Below are 25431 nucleotides of genomic sequence, written 5' to 3' on the forward strand. Positions count from 1 at the left end.
GGAAGAGTATATCTGGATTACAGGAGATCCCTTAAGGTTGTCTCTTGGTACCACCTATGATTAGGGTCAATGGAAAACCACAACTCCTCAATTCAGGCAGACTCTTAATGGCCTAGACTCTTCAAAAATAAAGGTTTGGGTCACCCCACCAGATGAAGAGCTACAACCAGCTGCAAAGGGAATATACAGTGGGTAGTAGAAACAAGGTAGTTACAAATACCAGCTATGGCCATGTGACCAGTTACAAAAACAAGGAATGTAATTGTCCTATTTCCTCCTCATCTTGTTATGAATGTTTGTGTTTCTATTTTTCATCTCTTATTCCCTTATCATATAACATAAATACTGACTTTATATCATAGTATTTATTAATTTTACACCATAGTATTTAAGTTATGGGCTATCAACAGAAGAATAAACATCACTGATGGATTTTACCTCCTCTTTTGGGGAAAGGATTGGTGCGTTTTCAGTTGCATATAGGGTAGTTAGTTGTATCATGTTAGGTGGAACTATGACCTTGTTATTGACTTTTTTTGTTTGTTTTGAGGAGTCTCGCTCTGTCACCCAGGCTGGAGTACAGTGGCATGATCTCGGTTCACTGCAACCTCCACCTCCTGAGTTCAAGCAATTCTCCTGTCTCAGCCTCCTGAGTAGCTAGGCATATGCCAACACACCTGGCTAAGTTTTTGTATTTTTAGTAGAGACGGGGTGTCATCATGTTGGTCAAGCTGGTCTCAAACTCCTGACCTCAAATGATCCACCCTCCCCGGCCACCCAAAGTGCTGGGATTATAGGCATGAGCCACTGTGTCCAGCCTGTTACGGTTTTCATTTGGAGATTAAATATGTTTTACAGCGAGGCATACAGGTGCCAAGTTGACAAGAGGTAGACTTGTGATGGTTAATTTTCTGTGTCAACCTTACTAGCCCTCAGGATGCCCAGATATCTGCTTAAACATTATTTCTGGGTATGTCTGTGAGGAGGTTCTGGAAAAGAGTAGCATTTCAATCAGTGGACTGACTAAAGTAGATTGTCCTCTCCAATATGGGTAGGCATAATTCAACACTTTGAGGGCCCAAGCAGAAGAAAAAGGTGAAAGAAGGTTGAATTCTGTCTCTCTACTTGAGTGCTTGAGCTGAGACATCAGTCTTTTCCTTATCTTGGAATGTGAGTTATGCCATTAGCACTCCTCCTTCTCAGGCCTTCAGACTCAGACTGGAATTCATGCCATTGGCTTTCCTGGGTCTCTAGCTAGAAGACAGCAGATTGTGGGATTAGTCAACCACCAATATCTTGTGAGTCAATTCCTTATAATAAATCTCATTTTGGGCCAGGCGCGGCGGCTCATGCCTATGAGCCCAGCATTTTGGGAGGCCGAGGCAGGGGGATCACCTGAGGTCAGAAGTTCGAGACCAGCCTGGCCAACATGGTGAAACCTCGTCTCTATTAAAAATATAAAAAATTAGCCAAGTGTGGTGGCACACACCTGTAATCCCAGCCACTATGGAGGCTGAGGCAGGAGAATCGCTTGAACCTGGGAGGTGGAGGTTGCAGTGAGCCAAGACTGCGCCATTGCACTCCAGCCTGGGCCACAAGAGTGAAACTCTGTCTCAAAAATAAATAAATAAATAAATAAATAAATAAAAATAAATAAGTAAATCTCATTTTACATGAACAGTCAGCCCTCTGTATTCATGGGTTCCACATCCATGGATTCAACCAACTACAGATCAAAAACATTTGAAAAAAAGAAAAGAACAGTTGCATCTATAATGAACATGTACAGACTTCTTTTTCTTCTTATAATTTCCTAAACAACACAGTATAACAACTACTTACATAGCCTTTACCTTGTGTTAGAGATTATAAGTAATCTAGAGATAATTTAAAGCATACAGGAAGATGTGCATAGGTTCTATGCAAATACTACATCATTTTGTATAAGGGACTTGAGCATCTGTGGATTTTGATATCCGTGAGGGGTCCTGGAAGCAATCCCCCATGTAAACTGAGAGACAACTGTGTGTGTGCGCGCGCGCGTGTGTGTGTGTGTGTGTGTATCCTGTGGGTTCTGTTTCTCTGGAAAACTCGAATACACAGATGATTTTCATAAAAATGAACATTCACACCCATGCAAATACCCTAATTTTGAGTTTACATCACACTTCACATTACACTTGTATTTTTCAAGTGTATTTTTGGAAACCACAGCACTATAATACTGTGTTCTGCTGCATCCCAGGAGATTCCTTGGTTGGTCACGTACTTGCCCTTTTATGGATAGTCCCTGGTGGGTTTGATGGTCTAGCAGGGATCAAAATGAGCTGGCTGTCTGACCTTTCTCTGCTTTCTCTCCCCTCATCTCTGCTTCCTAAAGAATCCCACATTGGTTGCTTCAAGGACTTCCAATTGCTGTCAGAACTTTCAGATCTAATTAGATTGAATTTTAATTACTAGGTCAGCAGTGAGCCTGATCTGACTTTTGGAGAGCTAAGGTTGACCCCCACTAAGGGTGCAACTGCCCAAGAAATGCAAACTGGCTCACTCCATTTAGACTTGGAGGTCAAATGCCAGAAATAGTTCAGAAAAGTAGTGGTGGCTGGCTACTGAAGCCTCTTCCTTAATTTGAGTAGCTCTCTTCCCTACTTTACGGAGCAGTGGAGATGGCAGCCCAAACCAGAGCCAAGTAAGTAACTTACAAGTGAAGGCACATGCACCTTCCTGACGGCTGACACCATGTATTTCCAATTTACCATTACCAAGTGGCTGGAGGTCCTCATCTTTCTTGGCTGTCAACAGTTAGAGACGATTATTTTAAAATATACAATCTAGGGTGGGTGTGGTGGCTCAGTCTATAATCCCAAAACTTTGGGAAGCTGAGGCAGGTGGATCACCTCAGATAAGGAGTTCGAGACCAGTCTGGCCAACATGGTGAAACCCTGTCTCTACTAAAAATTTAAAAATTAGCCGGGGTGGCCAGGCACAGTGGCTCATACCTATAATCCCAGCACTTTGGGAGGCCGAGGCTAGTGGATCACCTGAGGTCAGGAATTTGAGAGCAGCCTGACCAACATGGAGAAACCCCATCTCTATTAAAAATACAAAATTAGCCGGGCATGGTGGTGCATGCCTGTAATCCCAGCTACTTGGGAGGCTAAGGCAGGAGAATCGCTTGAACCTCAGAGGCAGAGGTTGCAGTTATATAAATAACTAAAGGAAAAATCTCATTCCTATTCATTCCCATTTTTATGACTTAACATGTCTGTAACACATTCATGTGGTAGTAAATGTTTGTTATTCTCTAGTCACAATGAACCTGGAAAGTGTTGACTCACGGGTTAGGGTCAGAGAGAGGAGAATGGTTCAAACAGCTTCTAAGGATTGGTTTCTAAGAATCAGGATGGGAATAGGTGCACAGTGAACTTTCAGCCTTTACAACCAACCACCTGCTGCACTTGCACATCTCAAAAGCACATCCAGTGCACATTGTCTAAAACCCACCCTACTAACTTCCTTCTCCATTCTGGCTTCTAGGATCCTCCTAACTCGCTAAATGGTATTAGTTGTGAAAGCCAAAAATCTAGGTTGCCATCCTTGACTCATCCGTTCCCCTACTCACCCTGTCTCAAACCATAACTCACTCCGGTTCATCCACTTGATCCCTCTAGAAGTAGCCACTGTCATTAAGATAACTCCTGAGCTGGGCACAGTGGCTCATGCTTGTAATCCCAGCACTTTGGGAGGCTGACGCGGGCGGATTGCTTGAGGTCAGGAGTTCAAGACCGGCCTGGCCAACATGATGAAACCCTGACTACTAAAAATACAAAAATTAGCCAAGCATGGTCATGCAAACTAATCCCAGCTACTTGGGAGGCTGAGGCACAAGAATCGCTTGAACCTGGGAGGCAGAGTTTGCAGTGAGCTGAGATGGCACCACTGCACTCCATCCTGGGCGACAGAGCAAGACTCTGTAAAAGATTACTCCTGCCCAGACCTCCTAATTTCTTCCGATCCATTTTCCCTTAAAATTTACAAATATTGGCCAGGCGTGGTGGCTCACACCTGTAATCTCAGCACTTTGGGAGGCTGAGGCGAGTGGACCACCTGAGGTTGGGAGTTCAAGACCAGCCTGGTCAACATGGTGAAACCCCATCTGTACTAAAAATACAAAAATCGGGCCGGGCGCGGTGGCTCACGCCTGTAATCCCAGCACTTTGGGAGGCCGAGGCGGGCGGATCACAAGGTCAGGAGATCGAGACCACGGTGAAACCCCGTCTCTACTAAAAATACAAGAAATTAGCCGGGCACGGTGGCGGGCGCCTGTAGTCCCAGCTACTCAGGAGGCTGAGGCAGGAGAATGGCGTAAACCCAGGAGGTGGAGCTTGCAGTGAGCCGAGATCGCGCCACTGCACTCCAGCCTGGGCGCCACAGCGAGACTCAGTCTCAAAAAAAAAAAAAAAAAAAAAAAAAAATTAGCCGGGCATGGTGGTGTGTGCCCATAATCCCAGCTACTAGGGGGGCTGAGGCAGGAGGATCAGTTGAACCTGGGAGGCGGAGAGTGCAGTGAGCAGAGATCGTGCCACTGCACTCCAGCCTGGGCAACAGAGCAAGACTCTGTTTCAAAAAAAAAAAAAAAAGAAATTCACAAATATTATGACATACTTCACAAATGCCAAAGCAAAATAATATATAAATATATGTACACCATAAAGCATGTTAACAAAATGAATATTCACACACTGACTAGCCAAGTTATGAAAACATTGCCATCATCTTTTAAAAATGTAAATATAACTAAATCACTCTCTGCATAAAATGCAAATAATTCGGCCACACTGGTCTTTTTGATTTCCAGGTTCTGGATGCCTCTTATCTCAGGATCTTTGCTGTCACTTCCGTTTAGAATGTGCTCTCCCACCTTCATTCTCCACCCATTAACCTCTCTTATGATATCCTCCTGAGCAGTCAGGATTTCCTTCACAAGCACTTACCACATCTGGAATGACACAGCTCTGACTGACTGTTAAAGACCGGAAGCTCCATGTGAGCACAGACCGCATCTTTTCTGCACATCATTGCATATCTTGCACCCAGCGTAATGCCCTGGCACCAGTACCTGTTTGCTAGATGATAAGAGGAGGAATTTCCTGGGTTGTGGATAGGGGCCAGGGGAAGAAAAAAAAAAAATCTCTTACAATTTCATAGGTAGTACAGCCATTCCTTATGAAAATTATCATTTTTCCCCATTAGTAAATCCTACCTTTAATAAATTCTGGCCTATGGGGCCATATATTTCAAAGGAGTGCCTAATTTAATTGCTTTGGCCTTGATATGCTCCAAGAACACAGCAATCTTCTATTAGTGGGTCTCTCCACATTAATTTCCATTCATTTTGCTATGGCCCATGTGCAACAGCCCTTAGGACTAGTTTGTTTATTTATTTATTTATTTGAGACTGAGTTTTGCTCGTCACCCAGGCTGGAGTGCAATGGCGCAATCTCCACCTCCTGGGTTCAAGTGATTCTCCTGCCTCAGCCTCCTCAGTAGCTGGGACTACAGGTGCCCGCCACCACGCCCAGCTAATTTTTTGTATTTTTAGTAGAGACAGGGTTTCTCCATGTTGGTCAGGCTGGTCTTGAACTCCTGACCTCAGGTGATCCACCCACCTCAGTCTCCCAAAGTGCTGGGATTACAGGCGTGAGCCACTGTGCCCAGCCACGGACTAGTATTTTTAAAGTTCGCATCCTGACTTTGACCTTGCTCAACCAAGAATTTATTCTTGGAACCAAAAATTAAGTACATAGCTCAACAAAAATAACTGGTAACAACTTTTAAGTATATATACACTGTGAAATAAATGTTTTGTAATAGTACATGTGAATGTAAAATACTAAATTCACAAATACCCTTTGTCATGAATCAGCTATGTGCCAAGACAAATTCCTTAATCGTGTGTATTTACATCATCTTAAATAAGTATCTTAAGAAAAATATGAAGTGTTTATCATACATTATTTAACTGGAAATAAATTGTTACTCTAAAAAGTCAGGAAAAACTATTCTTTATGTATGAAATGAAGTTATTTCTACTTATTTTAGAGGCTATGTACATAGAGAGGCTATACTTATAACATCCATGGAATTGACTGGCATTTAAATTCAGGTTCTGCAGTTTACAATAGTAACTCCTAGAAAAGTCTCATTTAGCTTCCTCACCTATGAAAAAAGAAGCATTGCCTACCAAACAGGATTACCTGAAGATTAAATAAAATAACATAGGTGGAAGCACCTGTCATCAGTTATACTCAAAAAGTTTTTTTAAGAAGTGGACATGGGATAGCATGGTAGCATATATAGGTTACAAAATCCTAAGAAGATAGTAAGTTACAAAGAAAATAAAGCCTGGCATGGTGGCTCACACCTCTAATCCCAGCACTTTGGAAGGCTGAGGCAGGCGGATTGCTTGAGCTCAGGAGTTTGAGACCAGCCTCGGCAACATGGCAAAACCTTGTCTCTACAAAAAATACAAAGATTAGCCAAGTGTGGTGGCATGTGCCTGTGGTCCCAGCTACTTGGGAGCTGAGGTGGGAGGATCACTTGAGCCCGGCAGGTCGAGGGTGCAGTGTGCCGTGATTGCACTACTGCACTCCAGCCTGGGTGACAGAGCAAGACCCTGCCTTAAAGCAACAAAATAAGCACCCAACCCCCAGAGTGTTTGTTTATATTAAAGCAAATGGTCATAAAATATTGGACTAAACCTTAAAATAAGTCTGCACCTTCATTAGCAATTAAATATTTGCTTTCCAAGGGGAAGGATATTGGCATGTTGACAAGGCCTCATGCTGACTGGCTATAAAATGCATCACTGACTCATACACGTAAACTACCTTAGTATTAATGACTTCTAAAAAACTTCTGAGGGTTTTGCTCACTTGTGTTTTCTGCAGTGAAGCATAGAAAATCCTCCTCTCCTTGCTCCTTTTTCCTTTTCGTAGCTCTGGGCTATTTTGTCCACTCGCACTAGTTATTGCACAGCAGGGCAGCCAGGTCAGAGCTCTGGGCTGTGTGCTACAGCTTCTGCAGTGATGACTTCAATCTCCTGACCTAACTTGACAAGACTGCAACTGTTCCCTGCACTCTGCAGGGGAAGGTGTGTGCTGCAATGAATTCCAAACATTGCTCATTTTCTGAATGGTGCCTTGGTTGAATGGATCTGGCCTCTTTTCTTCCTCATGCGAGAGATGTTTCCTTTCAGGTAAAATGGAGAAAGGATGTGAAGAAAACTCTTGTAAGCCATCTCTGTAGACCTTCGCACAAGTACTTTGTCCATTTTTCAGTATATTTTCTTGACAATTAGATACCAGGATAAGACTTAATTTAACATTTATAAATATTTAAGAAAAAAGGAATCAATTTGGAAAACTTTTATCAATCAACAAGTTATCAAAACAAGGGTTTTCTTTTTGACAGTGAATGTACAATATTATATGGTTTGCCATTATTTCCTCATTTGGAAGAAAGGTAAAATGAGAAATACAGTATATAAGTCATTGTAAGTTCAGCAGATTTTTAAAACACTTGAGACACGAGTTAGAAAAAATGCAATCGAATAAACCAATTGTAAAAGCCATTTCAAAACAACAACAAATTTAAATATGAACCACCTATTAGATGATACTAAGTAATTATTGTTTTTGTTAGGAGTAATATAAAATTGTGGATTTTTTTAAAGGTCTTATTTAAGTATTATAAGTGAAATACTTTCTGTGTGATTTGCTTTAAAATATTCCGGATTTTAAAAATTGTGTGTTGGATGCATGCAGTGGCTCACGCTTGTAATCCCAGCACTTTGGGAGACAGACAGGATTGCTTGAGGCCAGAAGTTCCAGACTAGCCTGGGAAACATGGCGAAACCCCATCTCTTATTTAAAAAAAAAAAGAAAAATTGTTTGTCTGTCAAGGGAGGAGGGGTGTGGTGGTGGTGACGGCATGGATAGACAATAAATATGATAATAGATCGCAGTATTCTAACACTGCTGTTGAGATATATATATATATATATATATATATAAAATAAACAAAATAATGGGATTTATATATGTGGCACCCAGTACAATGTACAATTTTCTTTAAAAAAAGTATTTAAGTTATGCATTGCTAAGCACATCTGTAACTGATGAGAGTGACTCTAGTATCTAAACTGTTGGAGGAGGGCTATAAGGGTAACAGGTAGGGAAGGCATATAGAAGGAATATGTTGGTATCACAGATTTCCTAAGACTCAGGGAAGGCCATAGAGCTAGGGTACTAGTCTATGCTAGAACTAATGGATTATGCAACAGAAGAAAGACAACTTTTGAATGAAAAGCTCTCTTTGTGCCAGACTTGAGGTCACCACACATCCTGCTCACACTCTGCGATGTCTGTGGGGTAGCACACCACCAGAAACTGCTGATGGAATTACATCTTCAAGATTCAAAACGTTTAGATCCAGTATATCTAATCCATAAAAATAAAGCATTCTTTATCCTGAATGCAGTTCTATGCATTCAAGAACAATAATCTAGACATTTTTCATGTAGGATTTAAATAGGAGTACAAGTGAATTAAACCATTCAGATAAAAACGCAACTAAAGATGCATTAGCTGCTTTGAGTCAATATATTGTGTGGTCAACCTGATACTCCATCCACATAAAAAAGGCATTCTATTTCTTTATTTTTTTTTTATTTGACAAGCAGCAGTATCATGTTTGTCATTTTAATGTAGATACAATTATTAGGTTATCTGTCATATTACAATATTTAAGTTTTTTAATTTTATGTCCTTTAAGATACATTAAAAAAAAAAAAAAAAAAAAGACACATCAACTGCAAACGTGAAGGGGAGAAAAAGCATGGTACCCAACCGAATGTCCACATTTCAGCAATACTTCACTCATTCTTTTAATAAAGTTTTAAGAAATGTCATAATGACATGAGCTTGAAATATCTCTAGGCATTTTCTTTGACGCTCATGACGTGGCACTGGTGATGTTGTAAACAGCAGAAAACAGGGGCTGCCAAATGACCAAATTATGGAGGCACAGGCCTGCTTTTTCCCACAGGAATACACCAAATGGTGATGGCAATGATCTTCTCACACCACGCTGGAGGAGAGCGACATCACGCGACGTAGCTGTATTCATCTGCCGATGCCTGGCTGCGTTCGATGTACTGTTTGTCTATCAGAACTTCAATACACTTCTTAATCATGCTGATACTGGGATTAAACCTAGCTCTTGACTGACTAATCACCTGTGGAAGAGAGATGTTGAAGTCAAAGTACTGCCAGTTCTTCAGCTATAAGTAATTACTTTTAACCAATCAGTTTAAAGTGCCTCAAAGGTACTGAGGTTTCAACAAATGGGCCAAATTAAGTATGAAAATAGGAACTAAATTGTGGAAAATGGATACAGCAAAATCTAATAATGATACATAATTAAGTGAAACAATAAACTAAGTACTCACACACAACCCCAAGCTTCTATTTAACTTTAACTCAACTCTCAGTTCTTAGTTCAAACACCACTTTCTCAAGAGAGTTTCCCCCAGCAGACCCCAGGCCAGGATATTTAAATACATTCCTACAGTACTGCATACCTTTCCTTTAGTGCATGTTAATACAATGTTATAGTTATTTGCATATTACTTCAATAGTGTATTTCTTCCCCCATTAAACTGTGAACTCCAAAACAGCCTGCCACATCTTCAGCTGCTCTGTACTACATCCCAGGCACCAGCCCACAGCTGTCTATCACATGGTAGGCTCAAGTAGTTATGGAATGAATGATGGGTCAACTTCCTTCAATAACTGGACAGAAGACTCAGTGAATCGGTAAGTTTTAGACCTCTAAAATAAAGCCAAAGCAAATATGAATTTATTATCATTTGAGATAGCATCTCACTGTGTCACGCAGGCTCAATCCCTGGGCTCAAGCAATCCTCCCACCTCAGCCTCCCAGATAGTTGGTACTACAGGTGTGCCACCACACCTGGCTATTTATTTATTTATTTATTTATTTATTTATTTTTTAGGTGAGATGGGGTCTCCCCGTGTTGCCCGGGCTGGTCTGAAACTCCTGAACTCAGGTGATCCTCCTGTCTTGGCCTAACAAGGCATTCAGATTACAGGTGTCCACTAAGCATGGTGGCTCATGCCTGTAACCCCAGCACTTTTGGAGGCCGAGGCAGGTGGGTCACCTGAGGTCAGGAGTTAGAGACCAGCCTGGCCAACATGGTGAAACTCTATCTCCATGAAAATACAAAAATTAGCCAGGTATGGTGGTACACGCCTGTATTCCCAGCTACTCGGGAGGCTGAGGCAGGAGAATCACTTGAACCTGGTAGACAGAGGTTGCAGTGAGCAAGATCACGCCACGGTATTCCAGCCTGGGTGACAGAGCAAGACTCTGTCTCAACAACAACAACAACAACAACAACAACAACAACAACAACAAGGATTACAGGCATGAGCCACTGTGCCCAGCCTGCAAATCCGAATTTAATACTGAAATTATAAGTGAGTACAATTCTGATTAAGTATAAAACATTTCTTTATGCTATCTGAGGATCAGGTTATTTCTATATTCTCTTTAAGAAGAAAGAGATTGAATCTGTACAATGACAATGCCCTCTATCCTAAGAAGCCCTGAGGACTGCCCTCTTTTTACCTCTTGAATAAGGGCATTGTGCCGAAGCACTTTTCGTGCTTTCATGATACGAACTATAGCAGCTTGGAGATACATTTTCCGGTCCTCATCGACTGCACTTCTAGTCTGCTCCATTTCCTGTTTTACAGAAGAAAAGAAAAAAGACCCAACAAGACATTAAGTCACTGAACTTGTTTTAAATTCATTTTATCAGTGAGTGCAAATACTTTTTTTTTTATTTTGAGACAGGGTTTCACTCTGTCGTCCTGGCTGGAGTTCAGTGACTCGATCTCAGCTCACTGCAACCTCCATCTCCTGGGTTCATGTGATTCTCATGCCTCAGACTCCTGAGCAGCTGGGATTACAGGCATGCACCACAATACTGAGCAAATTATACAGCTATGTTGTGCTAATATCACATAACCACTGCTAAAACATCTACTCTACAATTTCTAGGGTTAAAGTTGAAAGGTTATTAGAAAAAAAATTTACATTATTATAAACTGTACTGTTAAGGTAAACAGGTAATAAAGGAGGACACAGCAATAATTTGCAAGATCATTTCTTATCAGTGATTACAGAATCTGTATCACGATGCTTTTAGATGGAGTTGTGTCAACTGCGGTAATTAGCTCCAAATGCATACTGGATCAGGCTTCAAAGAGAACAGCTGTGAAGTGCCATTTTATGTGGCTCAAGCAGAGAAGCCAGGAGAGGGGGCCTATCTCCACGGAGCTCAAGAAACACAGGAGAAGCAAGGCATAGAAGCAGGCCATGCCACAGTAATAGGATCTCCTCATAGCTTTTCAAAGACAAAATACAATCTATATATTTATGTATTAGCCTGGAGGAAAATGGAATCTTGACCATTTTAGGTTTCAAAGTGAATCGCAATTAATATTTGTCTCCCCCATGGGGAATTACGTTTCTGGAGAGGGTCTAATGTCTTATATTATCTTCACATCCTGCACCAGCCCAAGGACTGCACACGGAAGGCAATCAGGAAGCATGAGTGATAGTAACAGTCTATCCTAGACCAAAGCAACAATCACTGCTAAGTTAAAAGAATGAAGAGCCGAGGTCCCCTCCTCACACTGGCCTGTTAGGACCTCACTCCACACCCACTAGATCACAATCTGCATTTGAACAAGATGCCCAGGTGGCTCATTTGCATATAAAAGTTTAAGAAGCATTCTCTACTGACAAGTTTTCTTTGAAACAAATGAGCTGTAGGCCACGCTCGGTGGCTCACACCTGTAATCCCAGCACGTTGGGAGGCGGGCGGATCATGAGGTCAGGAGATGGAGACCATCCTGGCTAACACGGCGAAACCCTGTCTCTACTAAAAATACAAAAAGAAAATTAGCCGGGCGTGGTGACAGGCGCCTGTAGTCCCAGCTACTCGGGAGCCTGAGGCAGGAGAATGGCGTGAACCTGGGAGGCAGAACTTGCAGTGAGCCGAGATCACACCACTGCACTCCAGCCTGGGTGAGAGAGTGAGACTCCGTCTCAGGAAAAAAAAAAAAAAGCTGTAGAACTTTCCCTTATTTTACAAATGAAAAATATGAAATTTTATTACTTCTCAATGTGGGAATTTTCGGAGAGAATGTAAAGTTACACATTCTAGTGGTTTAAGAGCAAATACAACAAAACCATACTCTTTTCCTTAGAAAAAACTAAAAAACAAGTAGAGATTTCTGTTTGATTGTAAGGTTAATAAATGCCAACAACAAACCAGAAAAGACATACCCCACTATTAAGTTTGCTGTGCAATGTTTTGCACAATCTCAGTGTAAACACTTGTAAAGTCCAATGCTTAAATGTTTCCCCCTCAAAAAAACTTGACATTAAAAACACTTACTTGTGGTGTGTCTTTCTGCATTGATGTAGTAATTTTAAATTTTGTTCGTTTACTGCTAAAGTTCATATTTAATGAAAATGAAGATTCTGCATCAATATCTTCCTACATTTAAAAATAAAACATTTATATTTACAAAAACCAAAATCTTATAAATAAGAGCTTGCTGCAAGCAATTCCACTAAATGAATGACCAAGCAAAAAAGTCTCCACTCTTATAACTTTTATATTATAGATTACCAAATTTAAGAGAAAAATAATTCTTTTGTTCAAACAAACAGGAAAAACCCAATTTTATTTTCTACTTTTACATCTGCCAGAATCTTAAGCAGTTTATATTTGGCAATAAGATATTTGCTGGTCCTACTATTACATACACACTACTTTTTGATAAAAGAGTCAAGCTCATTGCCTAGAGTTTGACATTTTAATTTTTATGAAACACCAAAGTTCATAACTTTTCCATCACCCCATTCTGAAAAACCAACCAAATTTTTTTTACAAATGCTGCAATAACAAAATACCCACTGTAAATGACCTGATGGCAGGAGAAAGCTGTGCCTCCAGTAGCACACAGCATCAATTTGCCGTGACCTGGGGTGATGGTGAAAACGTTTACTTCAATCCATCTTTTATTCACTCTTCAAGAAGCAAGTGGCCTTTGCTCAGAGGAAAACTGTTAAGCCAATTTTTAGAATAACAACTTCCATATCAGGCTTAAGAAAGCCACTGATATCACAGGGTGGAATTTCTCTGGCAGAAGGATCAAAAGGCATTTGGAAGATGAACTAATTCTCAATAATAATCTAATACATTCTGCTAAGGAATGGACGGATTCATAATTAAATTAAAAGGCCAGGCATGGTGGCTCACGCCTATAATCTCACCACTTTGGGAGGCTGAGGTGGGCAGAGTGCTTGAGCTCAGGAGTTCAAGACCAGCCTGGCCAATACAGCAAAATCCGGTCTCTACTAAAAATTTAAAAATTAGCCTGGCATAGTGGCTCACACCTGTGGTCCCAGCTACTTGGAAGGCTGAGGCGGGATTATCACTTGAGCCCAGGAGGTGGGGGTTGCAGTGAGCTGAGATGGCACCACTGCACTCCAACCTGGGTGGTACAATGAGATCTCACCTTAAAAACAAATAAAAAATAATATAAAATAAAATTTAAAGTGCAAACAAGGAATCTATGTTTACTTTGTCAATTTCTGGGCAGCATGTTTTAGAAAAAAAATATAAAACCTTCAAGCATTTACTAGCCTAAAATTAAAAACCATAATTAATTAACCTTAAGAAATCCCTATTTTGGCCAGGCACGGTGGTCACACTTGTAATCCCAGCACTTTGGGAGGCCAAGACGGGTGGATCACCTGAGGTCAGGAGTTCCAGACCAGCCTGACCAGCCTGGCCAACATTGTGAAACCCTATCTCCACTAAAAATACAAAAGTAGCTGGGCATGGTGGCATGTCCCAGCTACTCAGGAAGCTGAGACAGGAGAATCATTTGAACCCAGAAGGTGGAGGCTGCAGTGAGCCGAGATCACGCCATTACACTCCAGTCTGGGCAACAAGAGTGGAACACCGTCTCAAAAAAAAAAAAAAAAAAGAAATTCCGTATTTTGCTAAGATTCTGATGCCAGAAAAATCATTTCTCAAAATTATGAAAACATTGATTTGAATTTCAGAATATATGCCTTTTACAGTTGTTCAATTGTAGACTATAAAATGTCATCATCATCTTCGGGATGTCAGCAAAATGAATTGATGAGAGAAATAAACCGTAGGCTATTAACTTTACCAAAATAAAAACAAAACATTATTTATAGAAATTTTTTTCTTACAAGCACAATAATTTGAAGGAGATATAATCCCACCTCTGTTGCATTTTTAACTATTTAAACATCTAGGATATACTATGAAAACAAAACAATGAAATCTTGTAACTAGAAAAAAAGTTACAGAGAAAAAAAGTAATATACTAATGGCTTGTTATTCTTGTGACAGGCATCAAAAATATATGGTGGTTAAAAACAGATGATAGTTAATTGAGTGCTGACATTAAGAACACTTGGAATGGAGTTACACATATTAAATATGTGTACAAATAGACGTCAACAGGCTGTCATTTCCTGGTATAGAACCATGAAATTAAGCACATTTATAAAACCAAAAACCCAGAAAGTCTTTAAAGGCTAGTTTCAAAATCTCAATTAATCAAAATCTTCCAGATGGCAATTCTTTTACAATTATTCAATAAGCTTTAACAGTATAGGACAAATAAAATCAAACTATAAAGGGCACATGGCACCAACTCACACAGCACGCTCTGTGATGCCTTACACTCGCAGCTCTATGGAGCGTGCAGTAATGTAGTGAATGCAAGTGCTTTCCAGAGCACAAGGTGCAATGACAATTACAGCCTTACTTTAAAACTGCCAATGTCTCATGAAAAAGCTTTAAGGTTGATAATGCTTAAATTCTTTGGAATATTACTACATACCTTTTCTGAATCATGGTTAATCATTTTCACATCAAGTAATGATTTGATTGTTTTTGTCAGTTCCTTTTCATTCATCTGAGTGCTGTCCTGAAGCTCCTTATAACTGACAGTTTCACTGTTGTTAAAGGCAAGAAGAACTGCCATTTGGTATGTCGTAACCATGGCTACATATGGCTTGCCCAAATAGTTCATTTTAACTTCACCTACAATTAAAACAAAAACTGACAGTGAAATGACCATTCAAAGAAACATTTCAAATTTACTCTATTTCAGACATTTTCCTCTGAAAGAGTAAACCAATAGTTTTATTAAATTGTTGTAAACCCACTGCTGTTAACAAGGTAGTCATTTTGTTTCTTGGGGAGGTGAAGATGGAATTCTATTAGTTTTGAGTATATGGTATAAATCAGTTAAGCTATCATAACTTCACCAGTAGGTTAAAACAGTCTTTAAGGCCAGGCACAGTGGCTCACATCTGTAATCCCAGCACTTTGGGAGGCCGAGGCAGGCAGATCACTTTAGGTCAGGAGGTCGAGACCAGCCTGGTCAACATGGTAAAACCCTGTCTCTACTAAAAGTACAAAAATTAGCCAGGCGTGGTGGCACATGCCTGTAATCCTAGCTACTCGGGAGGCTGAGGCAGGAAAATCGCTTGAACCTGGGAGGCCGAGGTTGCAGCAAGCCGGGATCGCGCCACTGTACTCCAGCCTGGGTGACAGAGCGAGACTCTGTCTCAAAAAAAAAAAAAAAAAGTCTTTAAGTACTAATAGAAACGCTAAGACTTAGGCAGAAAAAGAAAAAAACAAAAAATCCAAACAATAAAAGGAGGTGGGTGAAGGAGAAATGGACGGACAAAGGGGAAAGTGATACCAACAACTGACACAAGTCTCCCATGGAAGGTTCAAGCCTCCTGGGAGGTCTACAGCCATATGGAAAATGCTTTTACGGTCCTGTCCAAGCTGTAATTTCGGCCACAATTAATGCTATTATGTCTTATAAATAACATTTTTCTTTCCAGTAACTTCCTAGAGGCAAATAGGTAAGAAAGGAGACAAACAGGCAGACCCATTCTTTTGCTGAAATAGTTGATAGCAAAAGAATTTAATTTAATCTGAATGTTTTCATAAAAATGAAAAACATTTAATCTGAATGTTTTCATAAATATGTTCCATATGGGCCAGGCACGATGGATCATGCCTGTAATCCCAGCACTCTGAAAGGCTGAGGTGGGCAGATCACTTAAACCCAAGAGTTCAAGACCAGCCTGGTCAACATGGCGAAACCTTGTCTCTACTAAAAATACAAAAATTCGCCGGGCATGATGGCATATGCCTGTAATCTCAGCTACTCGGGAGGCTAAGGTATAAGAAGCGCTTGATCCTCGGAGGCGGAAGTTGCAGTGAGCCAAGATCGCACCACTGCACTCAAACCTGGGAGACAGAATGAGTATCTGTCTCAAAAAAAAAAAAAAAAAAAAAGAAATTCTGTATGCTAAACGACCCTGAGCTCCAAGAGATAGAGCAAGTATTATGTATACTACAGTTCTGCAACATCCTGGGAGACAGCAGCATGACATCAGCACACGGAAAGCTCATGACGCGCACACACACAGCCTGCATTATTTGACTGCTGAACGGACTATAAATGAAATCAACACGAGATTTGATTTTAAAGCTCTTCATTGTTAACTCAAGGAAGTTGTATTTCTCATGAAATTACCCCAGAGACTGCATTTTCCCTCTTAAGGAGAATTAGTAACTCTGATTAAGGTTTTCTGCTTTATGTATTCATTACCTCATTAAAGATTTTAGGCTGGGCATGGTGGCTCAAGCCTGTAATCTCAGCACTTTGGGAGGCTGAGGCGGGCGGATCACCTGAGGTCCGGAGTTCGAGACCAGCCTGACCAACATGGAGAAACCCCGTCTCTACTAAAAATACAAAATTAGCCGGGTGTGGTGGCGCATGCCTGTAATCCCGTCTACTCCGTAGGTTGAGGCAGGAGAATGGCTTGAACCCAGGAGGCAGAGGTTGCTGTGAGCCGAGATCGTGCCATTGCACTCCAGCCCGGGCAACAAGAGTGAAACTCCGCCTCAAAAAAAAAAAAAAAAAAAAAAAAAAAAAAGGTTTTAAAGGCCATGAGTGAATTCATTAGCTTAATATCACCGTAAATGCAATACTATCTTGATTATCATCATTTATGCCTTGACTTATTTTAGATAAAAATGATATTTAGAAATATTTTTCAGAATTATTTGGATGGGAACACCAAGAGAAAAAATTCATAACCCTTTAAATTTTCACAAAAGGAAGTTTAATATATTAAATTCAATATCCAATTCATAGAAACAGCTTGTGTAAAAACTTATCATTTGGCATACACTATTAACACTTTCCATAAACAGGGCTCTTATCAACATTAAATTTGGAAAATGTGGTAAGAAGTAAAACATTACATAAATTACATTTTGTTATTTCTGCAATGATGAATTAAACATATGCAGAAACAAACAGAATTATGCATCAAGCACCAAGATGATTAAGTGGCACCATCAGCCAGGATGTCACTGATGCTGTAATATGCTGCCATGGGTTTGAAAACAGAATGAGTCTTCTGCCACACAAAAGTTGTCGTTTAGCACCACGAGATCCAAAGAGCATTAGGAGATTATGTGAGGCCAAAGTATCATGTACTTCTTATTGAGTTCATTCTTGCATTGTGCCTTTTCTTGCTATTTTTCAATACTTTACCAGGGATTGGGGTACATTGACCTCTTCCCACTTTTCTTAGCACCATATTCTTACTGAAAAGACTGGGGAAGGGGTGGGAAGGCACGGGGGGCGGGGGGGGGGAAAGGAAGCCCCAAACTTGGATGATTCATTTAATTATTGCGATGTAAACACAAATGAGAAATGACAAGAGTGGTGATTTACCCTGCAGAATAGGCTGGTGAACCCTAAGAGACTAAAAACTAAAATAAAACATTCTGATACATGATACTTAAAGTAAGCCAACAATAATTCAAGCAGCATTTACATGACAGGAAATAAAGAGTGGGCAAAACTCTCATAATAGTTTCATCCAAGTCACTACCCAGTACCTGTGTCAGCTCTCTACTCTCTCAGGGAATGCCGAAGGCATGATAGAATATCACCATTTTGCAATCAGTTGTGAAACAACTGATTCTGGCAAGGATCATCAGTGGAGGCTAAAACTATATTAGGTTCCTGGAACAGGGTATTCATGCCAAAGTATCATCCCTCAGATTGTCTGCTGAGCTAACCGAAAAGGGGAAAGAGTGCCTCTACAATGGAGAAAACTGGTGGTTACCGCCTTCCAAATTTAGCATCTCTAATAGTGAGACAACCTGACATTAGATGCCTTTGAAATACGCAATATGAAATACACAGGACCACCTATGAAATATCCTTGCCAATAATACTTAACTGAATATAATCAAACCTTTAGAACTAATTTCCACTTTCCAGAACATACAAGGAATAGAAAACAAATTAAAAAGTAAAAAATTTTAAAAATCCCAAATAAGTAATCCAGAGTACTGGATACTCTACAAGACAACTGGCCTGGTCTGTTCAAAACGGTATGTCAGAGGATGCTGAGAAGTGGGGCGGTGGAAGGGAAACGTAACAACCAAATACAATTAGTGACCTCTGACAGTCAAGCAAGTCAACTTGGGACACTCAGGGAAATTTGAATATAGACTGGACATTAGACAATATTAACACCCCTGCCTATTTTTAGCTGTTGGAAGTATTTGAAAACAAAAGCGAGACAAATTTAGTCAATAGAATCGTTAGCTTTTAAGGTATGCACAATTATATGGTGTTACTTTTATTTTGGCAAACACTAGTAACTACCAACACATACTATGATGTAGGGTTCACAAAGTTCTAGCTTGATCCATACTATGTACTGTCTGGTGAAGTTTTATCTTCTTTGAGTTCATCATTTCTCAACGTGTCTTTCAGCAACTGACCAGGAATCTCGGCAACTTCTTGCTCTGCCACAAATAAAACTTATTTATATGCAGACAGTGTAATAGTTTCTGTCACACTGTCTGGTCATATCTCTTTATCAAGTATCTGTATGTCTTTATCAAACTGTTCCTTATGGTTAATTCTATCCAAAGCCCTAGTCATAAATTCACTGGAATTTTCAGGATTTTTCTCACTCTGTCACATCTGGCATCACAGATTGCTTCTTAAAATTCTTACCTCTGTTGGTAATACACTCTCAACACTCTCCTTTACCTAGCTTGGTTAAGTCCTATTCATTATTTTTATTTTATTTTATTTTTTCAAGACAGGGTCTCACTATGTTGCCCAAGCTGATCTTGAACTCCTGGGCTCAAGGGATTCTCCTGCCTCAGCCTCCCAAAGTGCTAGATTACAGGTGTGAGTCACTGCACTTGGCCCTATGAGTTCTTGAAAACAAGTTGAGACGTGATTTCTCCAGAAGCCCTCCCTCGCCAGGACCTGACTGCCACCACCATTCTGTATTACGCCCTGGGCTGACCTCTACCACGTTCAAAACACTGTACCGTAACTATGTGCTTGTCTGTCTGCCTACTAGACATGAGCTTTTTTTGAGGGCCAAGGCTCTGTATTTTATTTCTGTCCACTTGGTGTTTAGAAGTACTTGAGACACAGAAAATGTTCTTTGAATTGATCAATGAATTTTACAACGATAAAGACGAGGAAACAGGCTCAAAGGAGTTAAGTAACTTGCTCAAGATTACACAGCTAGTAAGTTGTGAGCTAATAACTCCGACCACAGGTCTTCTAATTCTAAATTCCCCCAAATACCACTTTGTGTAGCATCAACCATTTGTAAAGACTCTTCATTTACAATAGAAAAATTAACCTTTTCTGGGGTATTCACTGAGCTGGAAATATAGCAATGGACTAGGAAGGAATAATTTTCATTCTGTGTTTAAGTGGAAGTAACAGCGGTTCTCAAGAAACAGAACTCTGAGTGATCTGTCCAGCCTCAGAGCCAGTGTTTTAAAGAAGTCCTGGAGCCTTAGGTCATATATGGGTAATCTAGAACAATCATCTTCAATACACATGGTGTGTGAGAACCTTTTTGTTAAATGAATAAATGGAGAACAAAAATAAAACGAAAAATGTTGGTCAAAGGGGACAAAGTTTCAGTTAGGACCAGTAAGTTCTGGAGCTCTATCATATAGCATGGTGACTCTTAATCACACTGTGGAGTAAACTTGAAAATTACTGTGACAAGGCCAGGCACGGTGGCTCACGCTTGTAATCCCAGCACTTCAGGAGGCCGAGGTGGGTGGATCACGAGGTCAGGAGTTCGAGACCAACCTGGCCAACACGGTGAAACTCCGTCTCTACTAAAAATACAAAAATTAGCTGGGTGTGGTAGTGTGTGCCTGTAATTCCAGCTACTCAGGAGGCGGAGGCAGGAGAATCACTTGAACCCAGAAGGTGGAAGTTGCAGTGAGCCCAGATCACGCCATTGCACTCCAGCCTGGATGACAGAGCAAGACTCTGTCTCAAAAAACAGCAACAACAACAACAAAAAAACAAAGAAAATTGCTGTGACAATAATTGCTGTGACAGTAGATGTTAAATGGTCTCACCACAAATAGATAAGTGAGATGCTACTTACGTTAATTAGCTTGAGTTAATCATTTTACAATATAAACATAAAAACAACTCTAACTCCTGGTTTCACTGATACGTCACAGGTGTTTTCAGTACCTTCAGTGATTCAAAACAAAAAATAAACTTATAATGTTCTCTTTCCAAAGGATGTAACTATTTGGTTTTAACTAAAACACAAATAATATTAAATAAAAGAAATGAACAAACAAAAGAGCTCCCAAATCAACTTATTATGTATCAGCTTAGAAATTTAGTATAGCTCAAAAACAGAAAGAAAGTTATTCTCCTTCCTATTTAGGTGATACTGGTGACTATTTTCGAACTAAATTCCAATGGCTAAAAAACTATGTGCATAAATTTATTTTCTTCTTATACACCACTAGTTGTTATGAAAAAAATGAGCCCCTTATTAAAATTACTTTAGGAGACATGATTATTGCTGAAATGAGAATACCCAAGGAAGTTTAAACTCCCCTAAACAGATATTTATGCAAAGTAAAAGCAAGCTAAATTGAACTACACTAAGATATATTAGCTTTCTTAGAAAAAAAAAATATATATAAAACCCTGGTCCAGCATTTTTTTCTTAAAATCAATTATATTTGCTAAATGAAAATAGAATGTTTGTAAAATTAAAGGTCAACTTACTGACTGACTGACTGAGATAGAGTCTTGCTCTGTTGCCCAGGCTGGAGTGCAGTGGCACGATCATGGCTCACTGCAGCCTCCAGCTCCTGGGCTCAAGTGATCCTCCCATCTCAGCCTCTCGAGTAGCTGAGACTACAGGTGTTCCACCACGCCTGGCTAATTTTTGGATTTTTAGTAGAGACAGGGTTTTGCCATGTTGCCTAGGCTGGTCTCGAACTCCTGGGCTCAAATGACCCGCCCGTCTCCGCCTCTCCAAGTGCTGGGGTTGCAGGCGTGAGCCATTGTGCTTAGTCAAAGGTCAAATTTTAACCACCACTAAGAGTATCAGTGAAAATCTCCTTATTTCAAGAATTATTTTAAAAATTAGAATGTCCAACTTGCTCAATAAAGATCAACTTACATAAATAATGCAAAATGTATTACTAATACAATGAGATACAGAAATGTTATACTAATGTATTACATTTCCCAAGGTGTAAATCAGTCAAATAAACAGCAAGTATCATAGTTACTTGGATGAAATCTTCCTTGGGGAGGAGACAGAACACATTTCCTAATAAAGGTTTGGCAAATGATTTTCTTGTACCATTTCTAAGAAATATTAGCATATATACCCTTTCCTTCTTGTACAAAGGAAAAGTGATTCAACGAACTTGCCAAAGCATAGTTTAGTTAAAAAAAAAAAAAAGAGAGAGAAAGAAAATTCAAGTATTTGCTTTGGCTTACATCTTCAGGTAACTCCACACACAGTCCACAATAATTCAGGTATTAATCCCACTGTAAGTAAGTGGACCTCATTGTTCCAGAAAGAAGCAAAGGAAATTAGATTGTGACTAAAGTTTTTTAAAATTGGAAACTATTGAAAATTAAGTGGGACTTTCTGCAAAAAGCTTTACTATCTATTGCATTCACTCCAGTATCACAAGTAAAAATGAAATGGTTAGGTCTCCTTATGATGCTTTAATAATGAAATTGGCAAGGGGATCTGGCATATTTAGAGAACAAGTTTCTAAGTGTGTCTGACCCATCAAATCTGAGTTTCTAATAAATTTGCTAATGTAGTGGTTGGCTACAGAAATGTAATAAATCAGTATAAAGTCAGAACATTTCTTTAAAAGCAGAAAGATTATAAACAGTATAATTATGAAATACTATTAAAAAGTGCTATACTTTCATTTGAATTTCATTGTTAGTTGCTTTAATGGGGAAAAAGGTTGATGGAAGAGAAAAGGTTAAAAACTGTAATTGGGCCACAGAAAATCTGTTTCTAAATTAATATAAGCATCAGGTAAATTTCATTAAGTCAGATATAATTAAATGCATTTTACCTGTACACAGATAATGTAACCATGTAAGTTTCCTTCCACTGAAATGTTGGCTATAAAATAATTCAAACTGTAAAAAAAAAAAAAAAAACACATTATTTTTAGCTACTATAACTTGCCTAGTTAATTAACACTATACTACAAAAGCAATAAAAACCATTCATATTAGAAAAGACATTATAGCCAATCTGATTTACCTCCTTCTTTTGCAGAGGAGAAAGCATGTTCCTGTGGTCCCTAATCAAGGCTATACACATGTTATTCCAGCTCTTTTAATTGACAACCTGTTCTAGAGCTCTCTCCACTAAACCACAGCACTACAAATTTGACTTTCTGAAATGACAGTGATTATCATTTCTGAATAATATTAACATGGACTTTATAAATTCCACTTACTAACCAAACACAGCAACATATATGTTTCACCATGAAAACAGCAACCCCATCTTCATTTCTAATCTCCCATTTGCCAACATATAGCTTCCACATTCAATCAGACACAAATACGAAGTTTTAGAGTATGTCTCTGGATATTCTTTTGCTGATATTATTGTGAACAATTAAATTTAAATTCTATTAATGTAGCCTTGAAATTTTAAACATTCCTCCCTGGACTGAATGTGTAATTACAGGACAAAAATACGGAGTTCCTTTTTCTTTAATAAAGAGCTAGTATACAACAAAGAGAGGAAAAATGATGCTGAATGTGAAAAAGATAAAAACTCAATTTTTTTACAAAACTAAAAAATAAACTGCATTATGCCAGTTCAGAATTCTGAATAAACTTTTAGCATGATGTACCATATATAACATACTTAAAGCTTTTATTTGTATATCAAACTTTACCTTTTGTACTTTAAAAAGGAAGTTCACATAAAGCAGTCAGCAATGACTGACCTATCAGCTATAGTATGACCACTCCTTAACAGCAAAAGTTAATAGCTCCAGCCAAGAAGATGAGTCAGTTCTTTCAGTAGTTACTCTTAAGTTTGCCTAGTCCTGGGAAGCTGAAATTTGTTGAGCCTATTTTCCCTCTAATGGTGCAGAATCCTCCTCTACCAGCAGATCCACCAATCCCTTTGCAGGATGAACAGGAAATGACTAGCACCTGGAATACTTCAGCTTGCCTGCTTAGTTCTAATCCAGACAAACAGCAAATTGAAATACATCATAAGGGGATTTCAGAAGTATGATCTGACTAATAATCCCGAGGGATATAATAAAATTCAATCACTACTATATAATTCACAATTGATCTATAACACATTTACAATGAATCTCTGGACAAAAGCAAAATAAAAGTTTTAAAAAATCTGTCATTTTTTCTCAAAACACTTTTGGAAATGATAAATTCCAGCTTTAAAATGCTCATAATTTAAAGTGCAAAACTGGCTTTAAAATGTATATTCCACGCTCTAAAACCTTTTTTTACCTCTTCAATACTACTATTTGGTAAAATTTTATTGATGATAATATCAATATGCCAAAAGAAGATAATGACTCATACTTACATTTAAAATCTGACTACAAAGACTCTCGTATCTATAGCTAGTCAAGAACAGAATCCAATAAATTCATCAATTAATCTGGCACTACAAAGACCAAAGTTATAAAACCTTCCTTGGTTATGTCATTAAAATAATTGTGTTAGCAAAGTTTATTAGTAAGAAATTAATGCCCTTTAAGGGCATTAATTAGATCTCAAAGAGCCTTAAAAATTCAATGAGTTTATTTACCTTTAATAGATAGCTACATTATTATACTCTACATTAGATACTTCTTCTTTTTATTTTATTTTTTTTGAGACGGAGTCTCGCTCTATCGCCCAGGCTAGAGTGCAACAGCGCAATCTCGGCTCACTGCAACCTCCACCTCCTGGGTTCAACCGATTCTCCTGCCTCAGTCTCCCGGGTAGCTAGGACTACAGGTGCATGCCACCACACCTGGCTAATTTTTTGTATTTTTAGTAGAGACGGGGTTTCACTGTGCTAGCCAGGACGGTCTCAATCTCCTGACCTCGTGATCCGCCCACCTCGGCCTCCCAAAGCGCTGGGATTACAGGCGTGAGCCACCGCGCCCGGCTACTTTAAATACTTCTTAATATTATTCAGGGTTTTGGCCTAGGTAAAAAAGAAATGTAACAATTAAGATTTATTGGCCTAAAGTATAAAAGAAATTACTTTTAATTACATCTTTAATTCCACAGTTTTGAGACACTTTGGTGTAAAATAAAGGTAATTCTTGATAAATAGTCATATTTAAGATTAAGATGTAAAAAAATGCAAATCATCACTAAGGCAGGATGAATTAATTTACATGTGAAAACTGTACATTATTAAGTATACAAATGGATTTCAATCCTATGTGTCTGAAAACTTGGACTTTACTAGAAAAAAAATAAAGGACAAACTCCCTCTACTGGTAATTGGAGACAATTCAAATGGAGAGAACAGTATTTTTGGAACCAGAATTTTATAGACAGAAAGAAACTCACTTCCTATTTGTAAATGGGGAAACTAAAACCTGATGAACGCTTTTAAGCAGTTAAAAACTATAAATGGAAAATAATTATTTCAAGGAAAGAGGAAATAAAAAAACTAAAGGAAAACTTCATTTCTGTCAGCTCCTATTCTCTCCCTTAATTTCAATCAGGGACACAGGATTTTTAAAAAGAAATGTAAAAGACTGCCAAGGCCAGGCATGGTGGCTCATGCCTGAAATCCCAGCATTTTGGGATGTATCCTTTCTGCAAAATTTGT

At 39.1% G+C, this 25431-nt stretch overlaps 1 protein-coding gene across 5 annotated transcripts in view; it reads right to left on the reverse strand.

The window, feature by feature from the left end:
• Nucleotides 1-8712: 8712 nt before the first annotated feature.
• The window catches only part of CUL2 (cullin 2), an 85893-nt gene continuing 69174 nt past the window's right edge, over nt 8713-25431 (reverse strand). For 3 of the 5 annotated variants that reach the window (XM_005564957.4, XM_005564958.5, XM_005564959.5), the window contains exons 17-21: nt 22676-22742; nt 15051-15253; nt 12554-12655; nt 10714-10830; nt 8713-9298 (exon numbers count right to left, since the gene is read on the reverse strand). In XM_005564957.4, coding sequence (XP_005565014.1) covers nt 9167-9298; nt 10714-10830; nt 12554-12655; nt 15051-15253; nt 22676-22742 — 621 coding nt within the window. In that variant the 3' untranslated portion in view covers nt 8713-9166. The remainder of the gene's footprint in view (nt 9299-10713; nt 10831-12553; nt 12656-15050; nt 15254-22675; nt 22743-25431) is intronic. The other 2 variants (XM_065520535.2, XM_074001411.1) reach the window with 1 other exon arrangement.

The sequence above is a fragment of the Macaca fascicularis genome, chromosome 9 (assembly GCF_037993035.2).
Source record: "Macaca fascicularis isolate 582-1 chromosome 9, T2T-MFA8v1.1".
NCBI classification, from domain to species: domain Eukaryota; kingdom Metazoa; phylum Chordata; class Mammalia; order Primates; family Cercopithecidae; genus Macaca; species Macaca fascicularis.